The following is a 24,813-nucleotide window of genomic DNA, read 5'->3' as shown; positions in this document are numbered from 1 at the left end:
AGACAATGTCCTAACATCTATTCAGGTGAATCCCTAAGTAGCTAAATGAACTCCCTCATGACTAAAGTTTACTCCTGCTAGTGTGCAGCTTCCAGCAAACAAGCTGCAATCAAATCTCATGGAGCAGCACAGATATCCAATTACCTGACCTGGCCCTCAGTGATGACTGGATTGCACCAGGCAGAAACAAATGGATAGGACTCATCATACTGATGAGCGATAATACCGTCCATGCGGCGGGTTTTTATCAACTGAAATTCACAGATGTTTGCATCCAGAAGATTCCACAGAGTTGTTGTGCTGAGGCAGTCGGACTGAATAGAACGAAGCTGCCTTTACTGTCTCTCTTTATCTCTTCAGGCATATCTCTGTTTTTTTGACAAATCTTTTCAAAAATCATCAGTTTTATATATTTTTTTATTCTTTCAGTGCATGACTTTTTTCTTCCTATGTCAGCTTTGTCCTCCTTTGCCTGTCTGAAAATCTGAAGTAACAGCAGAGCTGAGACCTCACGTTTCCTCACAGCATGGAAATTAAAGCGCGCGTCCAGATCTTAAGACTTCTTCTGGTGATCGGAAATGGATAAAAGTGGCAGATTAACACACAAGTTCGTCTATTTTTACACATTATAGCAATAAAATACATTTATAAGGCAAAAATATATGAATATAGTGTCTTATACACATTAATTTAGTTATTTTTGTAAATTACATTTCTATGACACAACATGGCTTTTGTATTTTGACATTAGTATTTTTTTTGTTGTTGTTTTTAATGATGTTCAGCATAAAAGTGTGACGAGACGTTTTTGTTTCCTTGCTGGATTAGCGTTCATTTAATGTTGGTGTGTCTAATTGTGTGAAACTGGAGCCGGCGCTGAAAGCCACGAGGAAGCCCGCTCCACAGCTCTTATCACTCAGAGGTCACGCCTTCCTACCCTCAAAAAAGAATTCTCTGTAGTATCTGGTAAACCATAGCACCCAAACAAATGACGGCCTTGTAGGACTGAAACGTGACAACCGCACTGCTGCGCCCTGACCCACCCCCCACCCCCTTTCAGTCGCTTACAGTGTTCTTGTGCAATGAAGCTTATAGGTTTGCAAGATTGATTTAAAGCTGGTGTGCGTTTGAATTCCCTAAACTGCAAGACTTGGTTTTCTCTCAGGATCATTCTGTCTTTGCAGCAGAACAGTTAGCTGTGCAACGTCTGCACTCTTTTTTATGCTGTTTTCTTATTCGGTTCTCATGTTTTATTGCTCTTTAAAGCAGGTTTTGCTCCATACTTTGACTCTGCATTCCACCTCATAGCAACTAGTGCTGTCGATTGATTAAAAAACATTAATTAGATCAATAAAAAAGTTTTTGTACAAAAACAGGCCTGAGAGAAAATGTTTCCCTTCATTTTTACTGTCTGATATGGTTTACTCCAAGAAAACAAATATGCTGATGTACAGCCATAAGATCAAACACTGTTTCTGCACTTTAAGTGATCTGGGTGAATAGTCGATTCTGATTGGCTGCTGGGTGTGGATGCACACCAAAAAAAGAGGTTCCGATCACAACGTTCTACATGTGCAGGCTTCTTCAAAACAATCTGGATCTGGACAAAAACAGGCAGTAAGAGGTGAACTTTCTCTCTGAACGGATGCTTTATTTAACCCGTCGTGACACAGCATTGTCGCATTACCATGACAACAGGCCGCATTACCTATCAAATAGTCTGCCTTTTTGTGAAATAGGTATCTAGACCTAAAATATAACAAGAATAAAGTACTAAAAATCGATTGAATAATGATTTATTTTGTAAGTGACCATGTTATAAGCGGGATAATGCCTGACGAAGTGAGCATTATCAGAAATCCGTGTAATCAATTAGCATGAATAAATACAATATATAATAAATATAAAAAATATATATATTATTAATTGCGTGTATTAACACATTAACGTTGAGAGCCCCAATAGGAACACAAAATGTGTGAGTCCTACAGATGCTTCCTTGAAGACCCATTCTAAGAAAAATTATGTTCCAGGTGTTTTTAAGCATTTTTGGAGCAAACTCGCACTGTGACAGGCTGGAAATCTGTCCAGGATCTACCCCCGCCTTCACCCAAGAGAAACTGGGTCACCCCGAAAAGGATAAAACGGGTTTAGAAAATGAATGGATGAATGGATGGATGGATAGGAGCGAAGTTCTCATCCAGTACATTGTAATTTAGAGGGTTAGAGGATAACAAAGCATACGGGATGGTCAAAAGACCGTTCCTCTCGGGTGGACTTTTAAGGAGCACACAGGACACTGTTGAGAGTGGTCAATAAAAAAAAATAAAGAAATATTCTCAAAATGACCATTCTGATGCTCTTTTTGCATTTCCTCTCCATTTCTTTTTCTCGTTCTTGATCTTCTTTTTGAGTTTTCTTCTTCTTTTTCCTGTCTACTTGCACATTGGTTTTGTTGTCGTTTAACCTTTTAACACCTGAGGTGTCACCGGTGACGCTTAAACACTAAATCTTTAAAGTAAACAGTAAATCAAAGAACTTAAACACTGGAGCTCCGATATTAAAGTGTTAACATACGTTGTTCAAATTTTTGTGAAATGCTTTTAATTTTCTTTTTTTGGATCAACATTCAAATGATGACCATTTGCTGTAGAAGGACGGGGGAGGATGAAATGAGCAGTGTTTTGTCATGTTAGTGATATTTTTTTTTATGATGGAGTTAAATAATAATTAGCCAGGAAATTATTTAGATATTTAATTTAAGTGGGGTCCCAGTGGGTGTTGGGGGCCCCAGGTGATAATCCACAATTGCCTGATGGTTAGTCCGCCACTGCATCCAAACACATCACACATATATTTCACACCTTTTACCCACTATATATATCAATAAAGATAGATAGATAGATAGACAACTTTAAAAAAGCACTGTACAAGTATACACCATTTACCAATGAATAGAAGTTATGAATCTAAAACTTAGTTATTAAATAAATGTATCCAAATCAATGTTAAGCAACAAGTAGTCAAAATTTATCAAAATATATGGCTCCTACAAGCATATTTATATGGTATTTTTCTGATGATGGAGGAAATATATATATATATATATATATATATATATATATATATATAAGCTTAATATTGCATTTCTGATTATTTCTTTATTCAAATCATTCAAAAATGCAGTTTGAAAAAAAAGCTTCTTTTTGTGATGTAGAAAACACACCACAAGCTCAAAAAATAGATAAAAAAATATCAGAGTGGGACTTCTGTCTCTTCATTGCAACACCTCCAACATATTTAACCTAAAGTTCAAACATGTTAAAAGCGACCAAGTTAGCTTAAATGTCACAAAGCTTTAAACTCACTTGTCTTCTCTTTGTGCTGATTTCCCACAATATCTAATGACACAAGTTTTCATTCTTCTTTGTGCTGCAGGGCTTATAGACCGTGAGTGTGAAGCCTGTCTCTGAGCATAACAACTACTTTGATCTATAGGAAAGAGATCCACAGAGTGGAAGTAGAGGCGGAAATCTTTAGTCAGATACAATTAGGTGTTGCATTTTGACACTTCAGTGAAGTTGGATAACTTTACACTAGACAAAGTAAAACTTTGTGATACTGAAGCGTGTGCTTGTGTATCAGATAAATAAGAATGACTTTAAAAGGATCTTACCATGCTCATCCAGCAGAATGTTGTCAGGCTTAATGTCTCTGTGAAGAGAAACACAGAAAGCAGGAGGATTAGTGTTTCTGTGTGTAATTATTATTAAAGTAACCGAAGCTGTTTGTTTGTGAGTTTCTGATGTTAATAACAAACGCTACAATTTTTTATTTTTTTTAACTGACAGCTCAAAACAGAACGGGAATGTTAATTTTTTTTTCTCAAGCTTTTGTAATTGTCATTCTAAATTTGTATATTTCTTAAATTATCTTTATCTTTTCATACTTAAATATAAATTTAAAAATATTCAACAAAACATTTTAATATCTTAGGTACAGTATTGACTAAAAACATCTGTAGTTCTAATAACTTTTTAAGGTTTTTTTGTTTCTTTTGTGGTGCAGAGGAAGAGTCCAGTTCAGTGGCCTTGTGGTAGAGTGTCCAGGCCAAATCATACCAAAGACTCTTAAATTGGGACCCAAGGCCTTATTGACACTCAGCATTAGGGGAAGGATTGTGGGGGTTATAAGCCACCAAATGGTTCCCAAGCACAGCTGTGTCTGCTGCTCACCCCTCCCACCAGAGGATGGGTCAAATACGTAGAACAAACTTCACACATCTTAAAAGCGTGACAACTACTGGGACTTTAACTTTTAACTTTCAGTGTTTGACCTTTGAAGATCACATGTTTGGTCCGCCTATGTGTCAATGTGTCTTTTGGCAAAACGTTGGGCTCCACATTGCTCCTGGTGGTTCCAGGTTTTGCACCAGTGCTCAGCATCAGTGTGCGTCGACACACTATTAGTGCAAATTTAAAAATGAATTACCCAAAATGCATCCATAAGTCATCAAAAGTAATATTTCCAAAATGTAATTGTGTCCATCTTTACAATTGACTTCAGTCAAATGTAAAGATAGACACATTGTATAATACTTTTCCTCGGTGCGATATCATAGCTGTGTGTTAAAGCAGTGTGCTGCAGGTGTGTGGAAATCAAATGAGTGTTGAATCTATTTGAGTGGGAGGACAGAACAGTATGTTCAGTTTATGAAGCTGCAGAGACACCTGAGAAGAGGAACAGGTGCTGACTGAGGCTCCAAAGTCACCGCATCTGCTGGTTCTCCTCATCTGTCACTGCTCTTCTTTAGTCTCCTTGTTTCAAGACAGATCTTGGCATCACCAAAATTTAAATGTGCTAGATAGCAAAAATTATATCAAATTCATGTTTATATATCTTAAAAATATACTTTTAAAATTGTATATATCGCTACATTTACAGTTTTATAGTTCTAATTTATGCTTTCCAAATTGTCTTGATTAGATGGACATGTTTTTGACAACATACAAAACAGTTTTTTAACAGAATATACAAAGAGGAACAAAGTAGAAAAACTTTAACTATAATTTATGAAAAAAAAGCTGCTTAAATACCAACTGGATCTATTTTTAAAAAAGAACTGAAAATGTGTTTTTCTTGGTGAGAACAAACTGGCCTTTTCAAAGTTTGGTTTTGGGCTCGAACCACCACAAAGCCTCAAAACTTTTGTCTACTCTAAACCAACTTCAAACCCAACTACAAAAACAGAATAATTAAAATGGAATGAAACTTTTGACAGTTTCAAAGAAAACCAGAGTGTACTCTCAGATAGTGGCACAAAACCACTGGCAACACCCACATTCCCTTGATGACAATGAGCTACTTCAAAGAACAGTTCATGGACACATGATATCCCATGTGCTCCTTTTTATTCAAAAAACCATTATTCTCCTTTTTTCTCCTAATTTTCCTTGATCTTTATCTGCTCGGGGCAAAGTCTGCTCTCATTGTTGGAGACATTGACATTTACTGAGACACTGTTTCCTGTATCTCATGTGCTGACATACTTCTTTCTGGAACATACAGTAACCCATGCTGTTTCCTACTGGATATGAAATAGATTAATAAATAAATAGGTTCCCTCAAATTACGTTTTTTTGCACACAAATTAGTATTTTACTTGGCCACAATTTATTATTATGTGCACGCAATTTAGTATTTTGCAGCCATATATTAATTACTTAGCATTTTAGGTGCATAAATTGGTTCTGAATTTGTTACCACAAAATACTAATTTGTGGTAACAAATTCAAAATTTTAATTTTTACCCACAAAATACTATTCTGTGTGCCAAAAATGCTCATTTGTTGCCACAAAATGCTAAGAAAATACTTGTTTGTGTCCACAAAAGACTAAATTGTTCACTGGAAATACAAATGTGTCCACATAAAGCAATGAAAATGTTTATTTGTACCCACAAAATGTTAAATTGGGTGCAAACACTAAACTTTGCACTAACAATGCTAATGTGCCCACAAAATGCAAAGACAATGCTTTTTTGTACCAACAAGATGCTAATTTGTGTCCACAAAATATTGAATTGTTTGCTAAAAATCATTCAGTCCGCATAATGCAAAAATGTACTAATTTTTACCCATAAAATACTAATTTGTCCACAGAAAATTTATCTTTTTTGCCCACAAAATCTTAATAAAATGCTAATTAGTGCACAAATTACTTCATTGTTTAATGTAAATGCTAATGTGGCCACATAATGGAATAAAAAAGCAATATTGTGTCCACAAAATACAAATTTTTTCTCTAAAATATGCTAATAAAAGGCTAACTAGTGCACATAATAGTAATTTAAGCACAGAAAATGTAATTTCTTTTGCACGCAAAATCTTAATAAAATACTAATCAGTGCACGAAATGCTAAATTGCTCACTGAAAATGCTAATTTGTCCACATAAATAAAAAAAAATGCTAATTCGTACCTACAAAAAGCTACATTTTGCGCAAATACTAAATTGTGCACTTGAAATGCTAATGTGTCCACATAATGGAATGAAAATGTTAAGGTATACCCACACAAAACTAATTTGTTTGCTAAAAATGCTAATGTGTCCATAAAATACAAAAAGAAAAAAAAGCTAATGTGTACTGACTAATTTGTTTGCAGAAAAGGTATTTTCTTTTTGGCCACAAGATGCAAACAAAATGCTAATTAGTGAACAAGATACTAATTTGTGGCAACAAAATTCTCACTTGTAAGCTTAAAATGTGTCAAAAAATTGCAAAAATTGCTCATTTGCACCCACAGAATACTAAACTGACACACAAAATTTGCATTTGTCTGCAGGATTTTTTTTTTTTTTGCCCACAAAATGCTAATAAAATGCTAATTACTGCACAAAATACTAATTTGTCCTGAAAATGTTCATCTGAGGGAACTTTTTTTATTTTCTAATATGTCAAGAGTTCTGTAGTTTCTAAACACACGAGAAAGTCTTTTTATGTTGTCTTGTAGTCTCAAAGTGATTTATTTATTGTTTCTGAAAAGTAAATACTGACTATAAAAGTTTAAAAGGTGCATCATGTTTTCAGCACCTTCTTCCTATTATCTGTGTAACAGCTTGAAGAACATTTGAACAGGAGGCAGAAATCAATAATCAGAACCCGTCTCAGATTGCGTTTCCATTAACAAAGATGGGAACATAAAATTGCATTATTAAACAGTTTCACTTGTGGTTGTTTGGGTGTAATTTGGTTTGGATTCAGATCATTGGAGTTGGATTAAAAAAGAAGTAAGGCGAGCATTGATTAAATAAAATGGACACTAGGCAGTTTGGTCCAATGCCTGCATCCTCTGTGTTTTCTCTTAATTACGTCTGCAGCTGCCTCTTGGGATCCCAGCAGTGTTTATCATATCAAAGGCAACAGAAACCGGCGCATGAATATTTGTTTCAGCTGTGCGCTCTTGCCGACAAGGTCAAGCTGCGGCATGGCGCTCGCCTCTCAGGTGCTTTGGCAGCTTGACTGGCACAGGCAGAGGTGGGGTTGAGAAAGGTCGGCCGTGTAACCCTTAATTAGCTGACATTCGACTCAAAGGATTGTACTAAGGGGGACAGGAGGGGCAAGTGTCACTACTAAAAAAGCAGGCGGCGGGGGAAAACAAGGTAGCCTCGTTCAGAGCGAAAGGCCATGCTGTCATCATGAAGCGACAGGACCAGGAGAGGCTGAGACGACTGTACGCAGAGATGGAGGAAAGCAGAAACTCTCATTAGGACGAGGAGCTGTGCTTCTGAGAGCAGTGATGGCAATTTTGACTCAGATCTCTCTTGTTTTTTAAATAATATTCTAAAGACTTTTGTTTTTCATTGAAGGAATTCCAGAAATCAAAAACAACAGAAGGAAAGATAGTTTTAGACAAAATTAGAATAGAAACTTTTTCATCACATGTTTATACTTTTCATTGATTTTACTGATGTAGGATAATTTCTCGATGACTGTAGATAATAATGCAGGGTGGAACAATGTCACAAAGCTGCATATTCATTACTTCATCCATTATTTGAAAGGTCTTGTTAAAAATTTGATGCTTAACCCCGTCTCTAGCTCCATCCGCACTTACACTGTTAGTGGAATCTTGATTTCTAACCACTGCATTTTCTTTTACTCAGCTGCTACATTAAAATATATATTAGGTATGATAATTTTGTTTAAAAAAATGAAATAAAATAACCAATATGTTAAAAATTTTAATGGTCTTAATAAACAATAAAAAATAATTATAAAAAAGTAACATAAGCTAAAAGTAAAATAAAATACAATGTTGACAACATTATTACAACTAGACATATGGCATTAGCTGCGATAATGCTAGTGTGAATGCTGTAAGCTGAATGTGGCTGCTGAAGATGCTGCAGCTGATAGCTGAAAATGCTGAAACTGATAGCAAAAAAATGCTGAAGCTGAAAGCTTTCTAAAATATGCCAAATTACCCTAAAGAAACTGGAAAAATGCCAAATTTTGCCAAAACAGCTAAGGCATTGTTCAAATTTTAGCTAAACTCCAAATTATCCTAAAACTGGAAAAATGTCTAAATTAGCCAAATCAGCTATAATGTGAACAAATTTAGCTTAACCCCAAATTAAGCTAGCATAATCTTTGCGTCTCAGGACGTTTTCTTTTTGTTTCCTTTTTTTGTATGTTCTCCAATAGTATGCGGGTACTGGACTATGATTGGACGGTGGTGTTCCAGCAGTGTGGAGGTGCTGGAATATGACTGGTGTGGTGTTCCAGTGCCAGCGTGGATTGGCTGCTAGAAGAAACCACCACAAAGGGCTCCAGGAAGAAGACTGAAGACTCATTCTCATCTCCCATCTCTCCCAAAGCCAGCCTGGAATGTTAGAGTTGTAGGAGTGGACTGATTTTTTTTTTTTATCCATGTTTTCAGTAATGCTAAAATATTAGCTAACCCCAAATTAGCCCCCAAAACTGGGAAAATGTCAAATTTTGCCAAAACATCTAGCATAATTCTAAAATATTAGCTACACTCCAAATTAGCCAAAAAACTGGAAAAATGTCTAAATTAGCCAAATCAGCTAGCATAATGTGAAAATGAAATTAGCTTAACTCCAAATCACCCTAAAAAAAATCTATAAAGAATGTTATTTTGCCAAAACAGTTAGCATAATGCTAACACATTAGCCTAAAAACTGGAAAAATGTCTGACTTAGCCAAAAACAGTTAGCATGTAGCTAAAATGAAGCTAAACTCTAAATTACCTTAAAAGTCGATAGTTGTTGAACATTTTAAAGTTTGAATGGTGTCTCTAGCTGAAAGTATGCGGGAGTTTACAAGTTTCAAAGTGCACCATGTTTTTGAATGATTTGACCACTTTCTCTTTGATTTCCTATTGGACATATTTTACTCAACATTTCAAAAACCATGAAGTTTATACCAAAAATACAAGCAGTAGCAATTTTCTTTGTCGCTCTGCAGAAACTATATCCCAGAAAAGAGCAGTTTTTCTTATTTGGCCTAAAAACTGCATCATCGTGACTAAAAGAGCACTGGGAACATATTTACAATACATCAAAAGATGATTTGTCATGTGTTCATCTGCTGCAACATTAACACTCCAGTATCTACTGGAGCCAAAAGACAGATGGGACTCCGGCAGGTCACAGCAGGGCAGTGGGAAAAAACTTGGTGAGCTGAAACTCCTGCCATCTGCAAACATTTATATCTGTAAGTTGGACTATTTTAGAAGACCTGAGAGGGGTTTGAAATCTGGAGGAAACTGAGGCAAACAAAAAATGTATAAAAGTATATGTACAACTAAAAATAGGCGCTCTTAAATATTCTGGATGACTTTTTTGCTCTTTTTAAATGTTATTACTTATATTTGTGAATTTTAAAATGGATGTAATAAAGGATATGCTTGTGGATCCATTGCAACGAGAACATAGATGTGACTGTATATACTTTCCATTAGAAAATTGTTACTAATCAATCAATTAGAACACCTGGGCAACTAATGAAGAAACTTGGGTTAAAAACAAACAGACCAAAGTGTTAGTTCCTTAATACTGTGGGAAAAGGATGTCTAAAGGAAACCGAGTTACGAGGATAACAGGGCAAGGTGTGCAATCCAGGTAAAAAGGCTCCGGTGCTCCCAACTGGTAACCGGACGAAGGGCTGGCTTGGCTGAGTGCAAGCTGATCTCCTTAGCTTTTCTTTTGGTTGACTGACCCTACAAGCTATTAGCAGGATCTAATGACCTCATTACAGCATGCGATCAGAGGCGGACGAGAAACTGAAGCCTGTACTTAGGCATATGAGACTAAACTGATACTGGGAGGGCCTGAGAAACCACGCTTTCCAGAAGTACGGAGACTAGCAACGAGAAAAACAAAAAGTCTGATCCCAATGTGTGACTTCATAAAACTGTAACCTAAAGCCGTCTTATACATTTAAAAAACATTCAACTTTGATTGATGGATAAAGCCACATTATATAAAAAGAGCCACTTTCTTTAAGAATCTGAGGTCTGATCAAACTTTAATAGAAATACTCAATAATATGAATACAGGACAATACTAAACAGTCTTTTGTATCAATTTTAAAGCTTTTGAACCAGTTTTTGAAACTGCCAAATCCGAATTCTTGCCCTCCAAACAAAGAGTTATGGAAAAATACAGTCTTCAAATTTAGTCGGTACTACCCCTCGATTAAACCATTAATAGTGCTTGGAAAACACATACAAATGTCAGTTTTATAACATTAAAAAGTCATTGCGTACATTTAAATGTTTCTCCTCGACGTGGATCACCCTATCGATGGATTGATGTGGAGTCCTAAGTCCCTATCTCTTTCCCTTAAAAAAAATATTTTGGACACCACTACCCCTCCAAATGCCCCTACGATTGGAGAAGCCATAGGGGTAGGGGAAGAATTCTGATTCGGCCCAAATATCAGCTTGATCTTGCAGACTACCCCCATACCTGATAGGTGTAGTGACCAGATTTGTCTATTCTCCCCCATCACCCAGTGTACCATATACCGCTAGGTTGAGATCAGTTAAAATATTTTGTTTTCTTGATTTAAGAGTCTAGTTTTATCTCATTTTCTGTGTTTTGATTTAATCATGCCTCTGGAAATATGGCTCCAACCATGAGACTCATTTACATTTAGCTGTAGTAATTTCCTGCCGAATTGCGGAAAGAATAAAACCAAACAAAGAAGAGAAAATAAAGTAGGAATGGGTTCACCGTTGACCAAGTGACCACTGTAGCCCCCCAACAAAACTTTTTCCAAAGTTTATCATTATTTGTTAGTTTTAACAACCTTGGAGGGTCTGGATTGGTGGACTACTCTGTACATAATCCTAAATTTCAGCTTTTCCACAAGGGAACTGCAAATATGTCACAATTGAAAAATGGCTCAAAATTTTTAATACTTGTGTAGTTCCGGTTTAGCCCACTTAGACCCAGGTAATTTTGTGGTAATGGGTCATGCAGGAAGTAGATTATAATAATAGACCCAATGAATGCTTAGTTGGGTTTTTAGGCATTGAATTGTACCATTGGAATTGTGCAGCTAAAGCTCCACTGGTCACATTGTTGCAACCCCTCAAACCGTTTATGTAATAACGTCATACTCAGAGAAAGCAGAGATAAGCAGCCTTGTATTGATATGAAACACTTTACAGTGGTGAAGTGCTGATGTAATCAATGTAAATCAGCTGAGAAAAGCAGTTTTGCACAGATATGCAACACATTACTAAAGTAAAGTGTAGTATTGATATGAAAATTCAATGATTCATGTTGATCGCATTGATGGTCACAGAGTTACTGAATGTCAAAGAGCGGCTACACTCAGTATTAAAGGTTTAGCAAAGACTCGTATTGAGACATTATAAATCAGAGAAGGCTTAATGAAGTTTTGATGAGTAAGGAAGAAACTGCTGATACTCCACCAGCAATATTATATTGGTTCCCCTCCAGCCACCACTTTGCCACTCAGTGCTCCCAACAAACAGCAGCCATCCATGTTGAGTAATCTTTTCCCACTTCTAAATTAACCAACATCATGTTGTTTTATTTATCGGTTAGTTCATTTATTTATTTCAGTGTGATTCAAGCCACTTCGAGTGTAACTCTCACTGGCGGCCATCATTTCTGTTTATCCTCGAGTCATGAATACCAGTATTGACGATGATAGAATTAAGTTTTTTATTTTTATTTTAAAAAATAAAATAAAATAAAATGCTACAATGAATATTAACACGAGTTAGTTTATTCACTGGCTCTTTATCTCTGTCTTTAGTCTCCCTCTTTCTGGGATAAAAGCCCAGAGCGGTTTGAAACTGTGCCTCCTCTCCTTCCCTCTCTGAGAGTCAAGAAGCTCTAGAAATCCCAGAAAGCCTACAGCTAAGTCACATCACACTCCCAAAACCACAGATACACACACAGACACACACGTTTGTGCACGGACAGCTTCTCACAGAACCAGAATGGCTCAGCTGTAAGTACCAACGCCCACCAGTCGCTGAAGAGTTAGTCAGACAGCCACTGCCTTTGAACGTGAACTGAAATCTCAACTGGACCCACAGAGGCTTCCAGCTCCAATCCAACAAATCGCACCGCTAACTCAGCCTTTCTTCTTTCTGCTGAGAGATAGCAGCTCTGACAAGCCTGAGAACAGCGCAGGTGCAGACGCGCGTGCTTCTATAATGAGTAAATCTACTTTCTGTGCCGACTCCGGAGCTGAGATGTTCATTCTTTATTCATTATCAAAGTCTGTGCGCAGCGGCTGGCCTTGACAGTCTAATGCAAAGCTTGGCTACAAAAGCTCAGACTCTGAAGGAAGCTCATGGGCACCAAAAAAAGCCAAAAGCCACACACCAGTTACCAGGGATGAATAATTCCCAACATCAGGAACATTTAGGTGGTGTCAGAAACATGTTGCCCCCTCCAGCCCCTCTGACTGGCTCTGCTTCTCCTCTTTTTATCTTCTCCTCTGAGTCCCACAGTCTGCCTCTGTGAATTTCCAAAGACAAGGCTTTCTGCTTGAATCTCCCCTCCTGGCTTTTCTCATACAGACAGGAACGTGAGCGCGGTACATAAGCAGGCAATTAGTGATCTTTTTTGGAGCCGACTTGCCGATAAACAGTCGGTCATGTTCAGAGCGCGGTCCTCCTCCCACCGTGTAATGTGCTGTTGTAAGCTGGGCTGAGCTGAGAGAGACTTTCAATAACAATAATTAATTTACAATTTAAAGATGGAAATTGGAGAGATGGCACGAGCATATCATTGCTTCTCTGGGTTCTTCCCTTACTTCTGCTGGGAAATAAAACATTTATACGCTCTATGAATAAAGAATACCTCACCAAAGACATGACAAATGCTCTCTATTTTGAACAGATGATAGGAAATAAGAGGGATGGCCTTGTTTACTTCCTCTCAACCTGCAGGACCTTTTTATATATTTCTAGTGGAAGGATTTGTGGTGAGCCCCACTAACTGTCACTTTCACTTAAACAGATCGGGGAATTTAAAGCATATTCCTGTTTGGCAGCAGGTCTTGAAGTGAGAGAAGTAAGGAAATTAATGATTTGCTTGTGCCACTTCCTCCTTGGAAGAAGCTGACTATAGAATGGGGATATAGAAGAAGAAAAAAAAGAATTAATGCAAGGAAATGAAATAAGGAGCTAAGATAAAGATTTGTAGATAAATGAAGTACAAAATGAGAGAGTTTGCAAGTCAGGAAGGGCCAAGAAAACCTAAATTACTCGGTTAAATTAGCCTTGCTGTTGCAACAGCTGGGTCCCAGTAGGCTGTAGTTCCTCCAAATGAAAATCTGAATAAATAAAACGGTCAGTTTTCAGCGGAGAACTTACGATTGCGTTTAAATATGCATGTGTCTGATTTAAGATGGCTTTGCTGTCATATGCAGAACAGGACCGCTCACGCTCTGCCATTATACCAACTCTGTCCCCGTTTCCAAAGACATTTTTGATGTTCATAACACAAACTTGCAATTTATTTCATCATGCATGGATCTGCTGGCCTGACTGTGGATTAATTTAACCGTGGCCATCGAGCGCCAGTTCACAGGATTTAGTGTTTTAAATGGTGACATTGTATTGCGGCTTTGGCTCACTCTTGTCTTTGCCTGCACAGAAAAAGTGGAGAAATTATTATACCTCTCCCCCCTTTTTTATATGTGACAGGCTGTCTGAAGTGAAACAATGATGACTACTGAGTGGCTCCATGAGCAGCAGAGGATTCATGGGAGAGATTTGAGGGATAAAAAAGCCCACATCAGTTCTAATGCAACATTTTTTCAATTACCTCCAGACAAAAATAAATCTGGAGGTAATGGAGTTTTGTCTTCTGGAGCTGCTGTCAGTTTGTGTTTATTTAACTATTATCGTCTATTAACAGAAAGGATGTCAACTGGACATGGTTTATCTATCAGAATTAAAACGAACAGTTCACGTATCAGACACACTTTTGTTGTTTATTTGGTGTTTTTCACGTCCTTGTAGTCGTGGTGTGCCAAAATATTACGATAAATTGCGACATTAGTCCTGCGATTGGTTCTCACCAAGTATTAATCTTTCATTTTTGTTTGAAGAGGTTGTAATAACCTTATATCTGTCATCCTTTGGTGAGATGTTCCTTTGGAGGTAGATAGGGGGCGTGCGTTGCAAGACTGGCTGTCACGAGCTGCTTGAACTATTTAATTTTTGTTCTGTTATTTACAACATTTTTGCACTAAGTAGTGGCTCTGCTGTTCGTGTTTACTGTTGTTAATGCTGAATTTTACAGATAATTCCAATTTAATTGGCGTCAATGCTTGTCAAAGACATAGTATGACCAATTTTAGCATTTTTTTTATCATGTGTGTCACAAAATAAGATGCAAGTTGTTTAGTATGACTGTGTTGAAGCTACAAAATAAATGGGGATATAGTTTCCCCAAAAAAATCTGTTCTATATATTGTGAGTTATTACAGATTTTATTTTAATTGTGTGATATCATCGATGGGCTGCACGGTGGCGCAGTGGTTAGCGCTCTCGCCTCACAGCGAGAAGGCCCCGGTTCGAATCCCGGCTGGGACCTTTCTGTGTGGAGTTTGCATGTTCTCCCCGTGCATGCGTGGGTTTTCACCGGGGACTCCGGCTTCCTCCCACCATCCAAAAACATGCTTCATAGGTTAATTGGTGACTCTAAATTGCCCCTAGGTGTGAATGTGAGAGTGAATGTGTGTGTGATTGAGGCCCTGCGACGGACTGGCGACCTGTCCAGGGTGTACCCCGCCTTCGCCCATCAGTAGCTGGGATAGGCTCCGGCACCCCCGCGACCCCGAACGGGATGAAGCGGACAAGAAAATGGATGGATGGATGGATGGATGGATATCATCGATTTCGTGAGTCATGTATCACGTATCGTATCGTAAGGTATTCCCAGTCCTGCCTTGCAGCATTTTTCTGGTGATGGAGGAAATATATAAAGAAAATTAAGCTCAAAATTGCTTTTCTTTCTTCAAATAATTGTGATTCAGGAGCTGTCAAAAAATGTAGCTTGAAAAAGGTTGTAGTTGTTACACATACATTACTATTGGAGGGGCACAAGCTCCCTGCTGTCTCCATTCTGATTCATCCACTTGGATAGAAGTAGATCAGTGTATGTCTTTGTTTTTCTTCTCCGAGATGGCGTCTGGCTCAAAACACAACACAGCTGGATAGCTTAAATATTGCAGTTTTTTTTGCATATCTAATGCTAGGTTGGGGTTGTGAGGGGTTGTAAGCTAGCTGGATAGAATGTAAACAAAGGAATGATGGAACGAGTGGGTGGGGTTACAAGAAGCCAACAGTCCCACCCACAATTCAGAGTCGAATTTCTAATGATTTACTGTCGCTTTGGAGAAAATAATTCCTCGAAAATGACACAGGTTTTTTTAATTTTGGCTAAAAACAACGCAATCATAAAATAAAATTAAATTAAAAAAAACACTGGGAATGCTTTTGCAAAATATCAAAAGACGATTGGACTGGTACTTTAAGAGAACTCCGATGCAAAAATAATTCTCAACGTTTTCTGACTTTAAGAATATGAAAATAACTTTCAACACACATAAATTGAAGCATTTCTTAAAACCATAAGCTTCAGCGCGATTGTTGTCTAAAGATCTCCGATGAGAATTTTGTTTTCTAAATGAACAGCAGCTGCATTCTGACTCACCGAGAGCAGCTGCTGACAACATCCGAGTGTTTCCATTACGAGGATTCTAGGAGGGGTTGAAACGCACCCGAGGTTTTATCCAGAGACAAAATCTGCTCACGTGAAAGCGGGTAAACCTGCGCACACCAGCCACAGCCAGTGAAAATATACTGTCATCTCCCCTGTTACACACTTTCCATTTATCTTTCCACTTGTTTGGAGAGACTCATCAAGTCTCTGCAGATGTCATCTAATTGAGACTTAGGCTGTTGTTAATAATTCATACTCCCCACAGAGGCTGCTGCAAAAACAATAACCAATCCTGAATTACCTTAAATCAAAGGCAAGCTTTTGTTTGCGCCTGATGAAAAGACATCAACAGTTCCCAAACATGCTCCTTTGTTTCGCTCCAAAACTATTTCGCTCATGAGGAAATATGGTGGAGGTGTCATTTGGTTTCCTGTTTATAGCTTTTCCAAGCGCCTGCTCTCGTGGGTGCAGTAAAAGGCTGCTGCCTCAAAGAGAACGAGATGGAATATTATTGAACCCTCAGGGATTTCTCCAGTCGGGAACCACAAGAAAGGCTCTCGACGGTTAGCGGTGGCCTACGGCTACTTATTAATTTTTTCATTACATGTTGAAAAAGTGAAAGTCATAACCTCCAATCAAACTTTTTAACCATTTACAGAGAGTGACTTCTTTTGACGAAGGTTATGGCCTTGCAAAATAATTATATATTTCTTCTTTTTATAACATATAAAAAAGAGATATGGAAAAAAATACATAAATGTTGCAACAAGGATTTCAAATTATGTTTACTACTACATTTTTATAATAATTTTGTGATGATTAGCACTTTAAAATGGACAGCATTACAAACTATGAAACAAACTGCAAAGCTGTTAAATCTCAGTTATTGTCCTTATTCATGCACATTTTTTAATTTTAGGCTACAAAACCTGTTTGTGATTGAAAAGAGGGATATTTTGTCTGTCAAAGTTCCACTCCAATCATCTTTTGATCTATTGTAAAAGCATTACCAATGTTTTTTATTAAGATGATTATGCAGTTTTTAGCCAAACTAAAAAAAAAACATGCTATTTTCCTTGACATAGTTTTAGCAGAATGGCGATTAAGCTTTAGAAATTCTTTTTTAGTTATGGCCGGGTCTGCTGGCTTGGAGTAAGCCTGCCCACATTTCCCATTATACCCTTTGTTTACACCAGGGGTGTAAAACTGAATTGCACTGGGGACCAAAATCCTAAACATTTAAACTATACACTAAAACTACATTTTTAAAACTTTTAAAATTAAACTTTGTAACGTAAATATCAACAGAAATAAGGCAGGAATATAATTCCAGAATAAATCAACTTAAAACTCAAAGAATTTTAAATATTTTACCCTCCATAAAAATATATTTAGTTAACAGTAATAAACTAAATGTTAAAAGAAAAAAACGTTAATTTTACTTTCATATCATTTTATATGAAAAATTCAACTTATACATAACCCAAAATTTTTTATATCCATAAAATATATTATGTTAAAATGATCCAAATGTGAACATGCTGCCAAACAAACAAACAAACAAAAAAAAACCTAGAAATAAAAATAAAATGTGCGGTTTTTAGCAAAAACATAAAATCATTCAGGTTTCTTTGGTGTGTGTTTGTTTTCTGGCTGTTTTACTCTGTTTTGGCCTTAGTTATTTTATCCGGTTATGTTTATTTATTTCTGCACCATGAATAAAACGGAGGGAGAGGATGATGACACCACTGAGATGTAAAATGCTGTGAGTTCCAAAAAGAAAGGTAGTCCATAGATTATTATAACTGAACTCTCAGCCTCCATAATCGCAGTGATGCTACAATATGTTACCGGCGCAAGATACCATTCGGCAGGTAATAACAATAATATAAAATGATTTGGCGGGCCAGATACTCAGAAATGCAGTTTTAATCCTACTTTTTTATATATATTTATGAAAATGACACAAGAACATGTCAAAATCTCCAAAAACATTTCACTTTAAATGTTGTTTTTCCATTTAAAAAGTAGAGCCAAATTAATACTAACAGCGGACTGTCCATGCTGGTGCATTAGAATGCAGTAGAGATACAAACAAAGCAACATCTTGAAGGCTTATATTTATTCCGACCGTGTGCAGCTTTTACCATTCAAGCTTGATGCAATGTGCATCAATTTGCATCAAAATTTCCATTTATCCACTACCCCCCTATTGTTTTATTTTCTTCTCATTTTTCTCTTTTTAAGAGATTCTGTGAAATAAAAAGCTTCAATGATAATATTTTTGACCCACTTCAACCAAATCTTCAGACAGAATTGCTTTCACTTGCTGCACTCCTGTGTGTGCACCCAGAACTTTTTTTATTCAATTTCCATCCAGATGAGCTGAGAGTTACATCCTGTCACTCTTCCAATTTGAAGGTAATGAATGCAGATTGAAAGGATGTTGATTCCATCTAAACAAACATCCAGAACACCTGCGCATCAAGTGGAAAAAGTCTGTCCTTCTCAGGACTAAAATAGAAAGCATGATTTAAATATTCACATCCTTCAATAAGCTGCATGAATAACCAAATTATTAATCTGTCTTCTTTTGCCACATCCTCCTTTTCTCTTTTTCCTAAAAGGGCTCCAGAGCTTGAGCAGCGGCAAGCGGCCTGCTTAACATTAAGTGGTGTCATTTGTTATTTGTGGGTGTTGATAAATTAGTGCTCCCTGCTGCACTGATGCTTCCTATTAGTCATGATCCGAGTAGGCTTTATTTCTGTGATTACCTTTTCCATCAATCACTGGAGTGGAGGAGTAAGTCCACAGAAAAATATATATTTTAACACTCTTTGTTTCTTTTATCTTCCTGAAAAGCAAATGATTGTCTGAATAAGAGAGATCAAAAGTAAAAAAGGAAATTACTGAATGGATGAACAGGTTGAACGGCTCAGCGGTGTGGAGAAATACTCTGAAAAACTCATTACAGATAGAGGATGTGTCATGAAAATCAAAGGTATTGAGTTTGTTTAAAGTACACACCACCCTGTGCTACAAGTCCATCTTTAAAAAAAGATCTATATTTGATACAATGAAGAGTAAAAGCTTTATGTAAAACCTACAAAGGTGACAATATCTCTGTAATGAAAACTTGACAAAAACATGGCAGAAAATTTACCAGAAAATTAACCAAAAAAGACAAAAATGTCTCAAAACAAGAGAGAAGTTCAGTTTTTTAACATTTTGCTTACTCGGTGAACCTAATGCAGACTGGCAGGAAATGGAGCCATACCAGCTTATTTAAGGTTTTTTTTTTTTAAATCACCTTAACAACTTGAGATAATAATTTTGGCAGTAGCCGAGCTGTTCTTGGCCCTGTGACTCGGTGACTTTGCCATGTTGGAGGATTTGTCTGCTGCTGAGGCACTTTAGGTGCATTTTCAAAATTAAATGAAGCACATCGACTTCCTATAGAGTTGGTTACATTTCACAAAGACAACAGTCAGCTGATGAGGAAAAAAAATGCAAGCATGGCTTACCCATTAGGTATTTTGACCTTTGTGTACACATGTGGTGAAATATTTTAGAACATTTTACAAGGTTAAACAGTGATAAAAAATAAAAATAAAAAAATAATAAGAGAGATTACATCTTTACTACTAAATGTTCTTAAAAGATGCAGCATGAAATTGCACGTTTTTGCCACATCTTCAAATCAACTTTGGGTTTTGGTAGTCTGATGATGCATTCACCCAGAATTCCATTCACCCGTCAAATTTGTGTCAGCAAATATGGTAATGGTTTCTTTTACAATATAGTACTTACAGGGTATTTAAATTGTAATTTTTTTGTATGTACTCAGTACTTATATGGCACTTGCTGTGCATTTATGTGGTACTATTTAGTTCATCCTTATGTGGTACCTACTAGGTAATATTGCTGCACACACAGGGGTGAGAGTAAGCCAGAACTGGTAGTACCGGTATAACAAAAAATCTACTTTTACCCCTGTGTACACACTGGGTGTTTACATAGTACCTGTTGGGTATTTACATGTTGTGCTAAAACATGTAAGAAAAATGTAATAAATAGAAATAGAAAGTAAATTCTAGGCTTTTTTTTACAAGTACTTCAAAGGTAGTTGACCTACTATCTTGTTTCACATGATAAAAAACATGAGAAATGCAATAAATGAAGAAGTAAAAAAGTACTTTATTTATACTTGTCTTGTTCTTACATGTGGTGTGTACTACGAATGACACATACTATGTAAAAACCCAGTGTGTACAGCATAAATACCCAGCATGTACCAGATAAGTATGAACCAAATAGTACCACATAAATACGCAGCAAGCACCACAAAAATACCAAGTAGGTCCCGCAAAAAGCACCATGTAAATACACTATAAGTACCTTGTCAGTACTGTACTGTAAAAGGAAGTGTTACCAAAAATGTCCAAAAATGCGTTAATAAGTTTGAAACTCCAGACGGATGTGGGAGGAGCTACCGCCAAAAGTTTTTAGCTTGATCACACCATGGAGCGGTGTCTGTGTATATCTCATTTACCCTGCATGGAAGACACAGATGATGTTGATTTAAAAAGCTCTACAGAACCATCGGTCTCAATCCTGTCTCCATGTTAGGGTTCATGAGATCATTCAGAGATTGATTTGCTGTTCCGAATTAGTCTGAGAGAAGAATAAAATAAAAATAAAAACAAGCTATCTCTTTTATTGTTGTCTAGATGAAAATAAGAAAAATATCAGAAAAAATCAGGATGTCAAATCACTCCTCCATGTTGGATTTGAACTCCACCTGCTGATCACGTCATACGTACCCAAGCTGACTCCTTGATTGGTTGACATGATGCATTGTCCTCGACAAAATTCTGTTTTTTTAACTCTAGACGCGCCTCGCTGCAACTCCCTAACTCCCCACTGTCCATCATCTTTAAATGAAAACTACATGCTTCTGCCGTGTGAAATGCATATGGTGTAAATGCAGCTTTTACAGCCCTGTAGATTTAAGTTTGTTTTATGAAAACTCCTCGTCTGAACAACTCTTTGTTTTGGCAAAGTAGATTTGATGCACATCTTTGACATATCTAGAATGCTGTGAGATGAGACTCTGTGCATCTTCTGATCCAAATGTTAAACTGCCATATTAATGGCAAACAGGACATTTTTCGACTATCATAACTCTAACTGGTAATTAACGTAAATTCAGTTGAATCTCAAGCCAAGAAAAGTGGTTTTGCACCTTCAGGCAACACTTTACGCTAGTAATCTGTTACGTTTTCACGTTGGTCACGTAAACAGCTACAGTATGTCAAAGAGCGTGTTTTATTTATGTCACAGACGACATCTCCAGTATTAAAGAGTTCAAAGCCCTCACCTGTGAATGATGCGCTTGCTGCGCAGGTATCCCAGCGCCAGGGCTAATTCACAGATGTAGAGCTTCACGGTGCTCTCTGAGAAGTGCACGTTCTGCTGGAGGTGATAGCGCAGGTCTCCACCCAGAAGCAGATCCACCACCATAAACATGTCCTCCTCGTCTTGGAAGGAATACCTGTATAGAGAGAAAAGCATGGATGTTAAGAGGCAGGGAGAGCAGAGCTGTGGATAGAGAAAAATCTTTAAAATATGAGTTAGAAGCAATTGACAGATAAATACAAGTTAGCACTGAGAAGACATTTCTATTAAAAAGAAAGGTTGGTAAAATTGGGGTTGGAGCAGGAAGATTAAAAATTTAAGACAACAGTTGGATGAGACAGACGAGGAAAGTAAAGAAAAACATCATATTATATTAATTTGGTTACACTAGGTGCCTTCAGGGGACAGACATCTACACAGAAGCTTTTCAAAATGCTATATTATAAGCTCTAACCCAGCAGAGTTTCTGCATTATCATAATAAAACCACTTTTTTAACCAGATGCGATAAAGAGGAAAACCAGATGCTAACTGAGGTTGTTGTAGCATTTTACTTCTAGGTCATATTGACGTTTCAAAGACAAAAAATCTTTAAATCAAAACTCCAGAAGCCTCAGGTTTTGTTGAGAGGCAGTTTTATTGTGTACAGCTGAACTATAAGGATAAAACTACTTAAAACAGAACAATTGTGGTACACAGGAGCGCCGTCATATCTGAGGCAAGATCACCATGTCTTCAAAGACAACAAGTAACGGAAACTTGATGAGTATCTAACATTGAAGAGGACTTTACAGCCTGAATGTAGATCACGAAGGAGCACCGAGTAAACAGGGTATGAAAATGGTTAAAAATAATGATAATAATCTTGATAAAAAAATGTTGTCAAAATCATAGACATCCATCCGTTTTCATCCGTTCATCTGGGACCGGGTCGTGGGGCAACAGTCTAAGCAAAGACTTCCCTCTCACCGGCCACTTCCTCCAGCTTCTCTGGGGGGACCCCGAGGTATTTCGAGGCCAGTCGAGAGTCGTAGTCTCTCCAGGGTCCTTGGGGTCCTCCAAGTAGCACATGCCCAGAAACACCTCCCCAGAGAGGCATGCGGACCGGATGCCCTAGCCACCTCAACTGGCTCCTTTTAGTGTGGAGGAACAGCAGCTCTACTACGAGCTTTCCACAGGTGACCAAGCTTCTCACCTTATCTCTATCGCACAGCTGTTCAACTCATTTCAGCCACTTGTGTTCAGGATCTCGTTCTTTCAGTCAAGACCCAGAACTTGTGATTGTAGCCGAGTATTGGAACGAAGGTCGACCAGTAAAATTGATAGGGATGGGAATGTTAAGGCACCTCTCATTTCATTATGATACAGAATGCAACATTTCGATTATGAAACAATTATTAATTCAGCTTCATGATTTGATTTTGAAGAGTATAAGATTTTAGCTGCCAGTCTTCGGTTATTAAGTAAGCAGTTATTGTGACGTATAATTCTGTGGTGATTGAAGTTCAACCATCACACGTAATCCTGTCAGCTTCTACCATGACTTCAGGTTATGTCTCAATATATAGCGCTGTCTCGATGAACAGAGGACAAGGGATGTTGTATCTCTTGTAAGTATGGAGTATCGTTTGGAAGCCCTCATTCTCCACCACAGAATACAACCTCAAGTCCCTCGCTATAAAAGCTCTGATTGACTGTTATTTTCTTAGCCTTTTCCAATGACAGTGGAAGTTTCTTTGAAATGTCTAAGATTTTTTTATGACCGTTGAAGGGCTTGCAGAAGCCACACTCCCCCAGTAGAACTGAACGGTTTCTCGCCTTCTCCTCCTTCGGATGGAACCATTTGAGGTGATTTTGCTCATTTGTTGTGTTCCCTACATATACTAATTTTGGTGCAACAAAACTTGCACACCGCATGATTTTGATCCAAAGCCAATTGGCCATCAACACTGAAGGCGGGCTGGCCGTATGACATGTTTTACAAGGTCAGCCATGTGTGTCCGCATATTCAAAAAATGTCAGAGTGAGAAACACCCTGTGTTCGTTCTGCTTTTTACTTATGCTCCAACCTATATTAATTATATTATAATTGTTTCTGTAAAATGTATAAAACAATTCAGAATTGTTTATTGATCATAATTGACACATCTAATTATTTCCTCTACCCCTAAAAATTGCGAGCTTCCCTTTCTGTCTCAGCTCTAGTTTAGTCGGACTGGCCGCTCCACTCACCCTCACAAGACGTAGTTGTGTCATCACAATTTTAGAGCACTGAGTTGGTTAACACAACCCAAAAGAAAAAAAGCTTACTTGTCATTGCGTTTGTAGAGTTCAAATAAAGCAATTTCAACAATAAAGCATTCAATATTGCTGATTACTACTGTGGATATGTGTCAGTTTTGCCCTTATTATGTTAAAAGTACAACACTTTCCAGATTTGCCCTTCACAAACTGCAATGCTCTTTAATCCATTTGGGAGTTTAGAACTGCCCCTCTTAGATCCATCAAAATGTCAATCGAGGGCAGACCACAATGGTTTTGGCTTGTAAAAGGACTATTATCTTGGCTCAAACTGAGCTCTCACACATAGAGCATTACGTTTTCTGAAATGTTGGTCCAACCCCTCCCCCCACCCACCTCTGGGGTCTTTGTAGATAAACTGGAGTCATGCTTTTCTGCACTGGATGGATGGGGATTGATTGAGCCGACTCCAAACTGTCTGCTAAGGCTCACGTAATGCTGAGAATGCGCACCGTCTGATTGCCTAGAGGCAACTCGTAAAGGTTCAAACCCATTTACTACGGACCTCCCCAAACAAACATATAGTCTTTGTGTATGGTCAGTTTTTTCCTAACATTGAGGTATTCCCAGTAACATTATTTTTTTTACCATCAGAAATATAAAAATGTTACATCTTCCTGAAACAATTTTATGAGAAAATTTTAAGAGAAAATAAAGAAAAATATTTTTTTTGTTAGTATAGCAATAAAAAATATCATTTCTAAACACGTATCATTTGAACTTTCATCAGCTATTTATTTGGCTAAAGTTAAGTGTAATTCGTAGGACTGGGTATCGATTTTAATTTCCAGAAACGATTCGATTCACAAGAGCCTGGATCGTTACGATTCCGATTTTTATCGATT

The 24,813-nt window shown here is 37.4% G+C and overlaps 1 protein-coding gene across 1 annotated transcript in view; it reads right to left on the bottom strand.

The window, feature by feature from the left end:
* Positions 1-21,862, bottom strand: part of stk32a (serine/threonine kinase 32A) — a 49,144-nt gene extending 27,282 nt beyond the window's left edge. The window contains exons 1-2 of the mRNA XM_024265993.2: positions 21,631-21,862; positions 3,677-3,714 (exon numbers count right to left, since the gene is read on the bottom strand). Of these exons, the coding sequence (XP_024121761.2) occupies positions 3,677-3,714; positions 21,631-21,824 (232 nt within the window). The 5' untranslated portion in view covers positions 21,825-21,862. The remainder of the gene's footprint in view (positions 1-3,676; positions 3,715-21,630) is intronic.
* Between the last annotated feature and the right edge of the window lie 2,951 nt (positions 21,863-24,813).

The sequence above is a fragment of the Oryzias melastigma genome, linkage group LG14, assembly GCF_002922805.2.
Source record: "Oryzias melastigma strain HK-1 linkage group LG14, ASM292280v2, whole genome shotgun sequence".
NCBI lineage: Eukaryota > Metazoa > Chordata > Actinopteri > Beloniformes > Adrianichthyidae > Oryzias > Oryzias melastigma.
Note: the sequence above shows the minus strand (reverse complement) of the source record. Positions and strands in the feature narration are given on the sequence as shown.